Source organism: Chaetodon trifascialis, chromosome 3 (genome assembly GCF_039877785.1).
Source record: "Chaetodon trifascialis isolate fChaTrf1 chromosome 3, fChaTrf1.hap1, whole genome shotgun sequence".
NCBI lineage: Eukaryota > Metazoa > Chordata > Actinopteri > Chaetodontiformes > Chaetodontidae > Chaetodon > Chaetodon trifascialis.
Genome location: NC_092058.1, coordinates 5,793,075 through 5,796,782, shown reverse-complemented (window position 1 = coordinate 5,796,782; position 3,708 = coordinate 5,793,075). Strand labels below are relative to the sequence as shown.

The window sequence follows — 3,708 nt, the reverse complement described above, 5'->3', positions numbered from 1 at the left end:
AACTGAACTGACTCACAAGCTGCTGCTCGTTAAACTGCCACATCTAAGCTCTGATGGGCTGAGACGGCTTTGAGTCTGAGTCTGGACCAAAGGAGATTACCAAGGTTCAGGTAGACAAATTAAACTAAACTGATTTGGAAATCTTTTAATCATGCTGGAAGAATACAGTGTGCCAAGTGTGCTCAACATGGTTTGATATTAAGCAGCATTTGAAGCTACGAATACATTTTGATTTGCTAACGTGCTAAGCGAACCGAGTTGAGCCGTACCATGCTGTGGAAAACGAGATAATACACTGAAAGGAAGCACATCATCATTAAAAGCTCGTCAGCATTAAATTTCTGCGCGCTAATTGTGTGAGCAAGTTGTAAAAGAAGCCAATTTATTTCATTGTTACCTGAAAAGTTGAATTATTACCTGCTGCTAAAATTCTTCAATGTAGGATTAAACGCAGGGTCTCTCTGCTGATGGTGTGTCTTTACAAAAATTATTGATCAGTTATTGATTTGTCTACGATTGACCTCAACAAGACCAGATGGCAGGAAAACAGTGGAGACACCAGGAAGTAACTGGTCCCAGCCAAGACATAAACCAATGCATTACGCCCCGAAAAAACAGCAAATTGTCTTTATGCTAAGATAAGCAGCTGCTTCATATTTACCACACAGATGTGACAGTGGCGTCAATCTTCCCGTCATAAGTGTCCAGACTTTAAGTAAAACATTCCAATAACATTTTAGAAAATGTGGGTTTAAATAAGTGATCCATTTTTCTGTAGAAAACAAGCATTAGCTCAGTAAAAGTTGCTTCATAGAGGACCTCAAACACAGTCCTGGAGTCTAAATGGTGCATAAAAAACCTCATCATTTTAGGATCCCTAATGGTGTGCTGGAAGTCTGGTGCTAATATGGCTGCTACGCCACAATACACAGAATAAAAACTGAAGAAGATGCTGATTGCAGAGTGAAAACTGTCCCCCTGCATGTCGGCCCTGAGCAGCACATTCAGACTGTGAATGTGATCTGAACTCTGCAGCCTCCATGAACCTAAACATCCACCGTTTTTTATCCATCCACATACAGCTAAAGTCCTACTGTATGAGTGTTTGGAAGTCACGAGCCAATCGAAGCTGACTGTGTGTGTGTGTGTGTGTGTGTGTGTGTGTGTGTGTGTGTGTGTGTGTGTGTGTGTGTGTGTGTGTGTGTGTGTGTGTGTGTGTTCAGTCTCAGGATCAGAGTTACAGTGAGTTAATACAGAAGTAAAATCACGTTACTGTCAGTGGGGGCATGACGCAAAACGAGATGCCAAAAAGAAAATTCCCAGCAATCCACACACACACACACACACACACACACACACACACACACACACACACACACACACACACACACACACACACACACATACACGCACTCATTCCTTGTAGTCCCATTGGCTGCTGCTGATGAATGGGCGAGTTGTGGACCAATCAGGAGCATGTGACCAGTAAATATGTAGGCCGATCAGCATCAGCTGGCCACACTGCCAATGCTCCTCCATCACACACACACACAGACACACACACAGTTAGTGAAACACAGACACGTAGAGACACACAAATACACACCACGCAACTTTATTTTCATCACCATCGTCACCCGTGAATCATGCACAGCAAAGAACAAATCAGGTAAGAAAACATCTTCGTTAAATCTGTATTCTACTGACGTTAACGTCTTTCTCAACATTCAAGATCAGAGTTTAAGAAACTTTTTGGCTTGTGATCCCTCCTCATTGCATATTTGTACGTTTTTAAAATAATTTTTATTACTAAAATAATTTATAGAAGTCTGAAAAAGTACATTTAAAAAATCAGATTAGAAGAAAGTGTAAAAAAATATAACAAGGTTTTTTTCTGATTTCTTGTTGTTCTTTATCAGTTTATAAAGAACCGACAAAATGTTTTACAACAACCTGAATTTTAAAGTAGAATTTCATGGTATGAATCAGGGACTAATGAAAACCTTTTCAAGGAGAAGTAAAATATACCTCAGTGTTTAAAATACTGAGTACTTGCAGTTTACAGGACTGGCTGATATTCTGCAGAACCTAAAAGTAATTTGGTGCAACTTATTTCAGTTCTATGACACCAACTTTGTGAAGTCCAGTAAGAAATGAAAAGAGGAAAATCTCTTGAAACTTGAAGAAATGGAGGATTTATTGAAATTGGAGTTTGGGAGGGAATAATGAGGCAGAGAATAGGTTTTATTTCTCCTTCCCTCCAGACTATTACTCCCTCTTTCCCCACAGTCTTTTTACGACCACCAGATTCAATTATTTCAACTTGTTTCTGACAAAAAAAAAACTTTCTCTACATAATTTTGGGACGGTGCACAGCTCTAAAGACTGCGACACCCATGAGCCTCAGTGCTGTTGCCATAAAGTAGGAGCGTGAATCGAGTGAATTCACAACATTTTGTGGAAATGTGTTGCCACAGTCCCTGAATCCTCTCAAATTTGACCCAGAACTGAAAGTGAACATGGAGTGTAAAAACAGCATCATCTGGAGCTTCCGCCCACCGTCAGCAGCACGTGTGATCGAGATTTCCAGCTCACTGATTGGATGTTTCTTCCCAAAATACACCTTAGAAGTTGCATTTTGAACCAGATATTTTTTAATGCCGGCTGTTTGGACTCCTGATTGAATCACTGGAGAGTTTCATGATGATTCGAGCTGTAGAAGTGAGTCGTCTAACTTTGGGAAAAATAAACATTTATTTCTGGAATCGACGGAGCCTGAAAAAGCTTCTCCCGCCACGCAAACTTTCGACGGTTGCCAGGCAACCAGCGGAGACTCCAGGAAGTTGCTGGGGTTTTTTTTACTCTTCAGTTTTTTGTCTGATTAATGAGATATAATATTTTTATTAGTGAGCTTTAGTGTGGTGGTATGTGGATCAGGCTAGCTGTTTCCCTGTCTCCATGCTAAGGGTTAAAGTTAAAGCTAAGCTAAGCAGCTGCTGCCTAAAGCTTTGCATTTGATTGACAGGTATGAGAGTGGCCAAAAGTCAAACTCTTCAAACAAAGATAAACAGTAACATCAGTGTGTTTGTGACTGTTCAGTTGCATCTTCTCCTACATTTCATCCCGATCAACTTTTCACGTTGTCACAACATTTCGCATGACCGCTTCATTACAGCGACATGTAAACATGGCGGCATCGTGGAGTCCAGCAGGACAACAACACGAGCAGTCAGGTGATCAGACCAGCCGTAAACAAAGCCACAGTTTACCCACATTATCTGAATATAAGGGTCCATTAAACACTGCAGAGCTCAGCCTGCTCATTCAGCTTAGACCTGATTGTTACAAAATCTGAGGATAAAAAGAAATTATATTTGACAGGAAAATAACCCAAAATATTTTCACGTTGAAGGTCTTTGGACCTGATCTAACCTGACTTGAGGACGATGACCTGAACCCAACATGTAGAAACTAATTCTCATAAAAAAAGACACTTAAATTAACAGAATTCCTCCTAAAAATGTCAAATCATGTCCTCTTGTCTGCTCCTCTCCCTGTCTGCAGTCATGACGAATACCAGAAGACAGCTGACTGGTTGATGTCTCAGACGAAGCACCGCCCCCAGGTGGCGATCATCTGTGGGTCCGGGCTCGGCATGCTCGCTGACACCCTCAAGTGTCAGGACTCCTTCGCTTATTCTGACATACC

The 3,708-nt window shown here is 41.1% G+C and overlaps 1 protein-coding gene across 1 annotated transcript in view; it reads left to right on the top strand.

Annotated features, from left to right (window-relative positions):
- Positions 1-1,569: 1,569 nt before the first annotated feature.
- pnp4a (purine nucleoside phosphorylase 4a) overlaps positions 1,570-3,708 on the top strand; it is a 6,261-nt gene continuing 4,122 nt past the window's right edge. Inside the window, exons 1-2 of the mRNA XM_070959234.1 lie at positions 1,570-1,669; positions 3,565-3,708. The exon at positions 3,565-3,708 is cut by the window's right edge and continues 20 nt beyond it. Coding sequence (XP_070815335.1) covers positions 1,647-1,669; positions 3,565-3,708 — 167 coding nt within the window. The 5' untranslated portion in view covers positions 1,570-1,646. The remainder of the gene's footprint in view (positions 1,670-3,564) is intronic.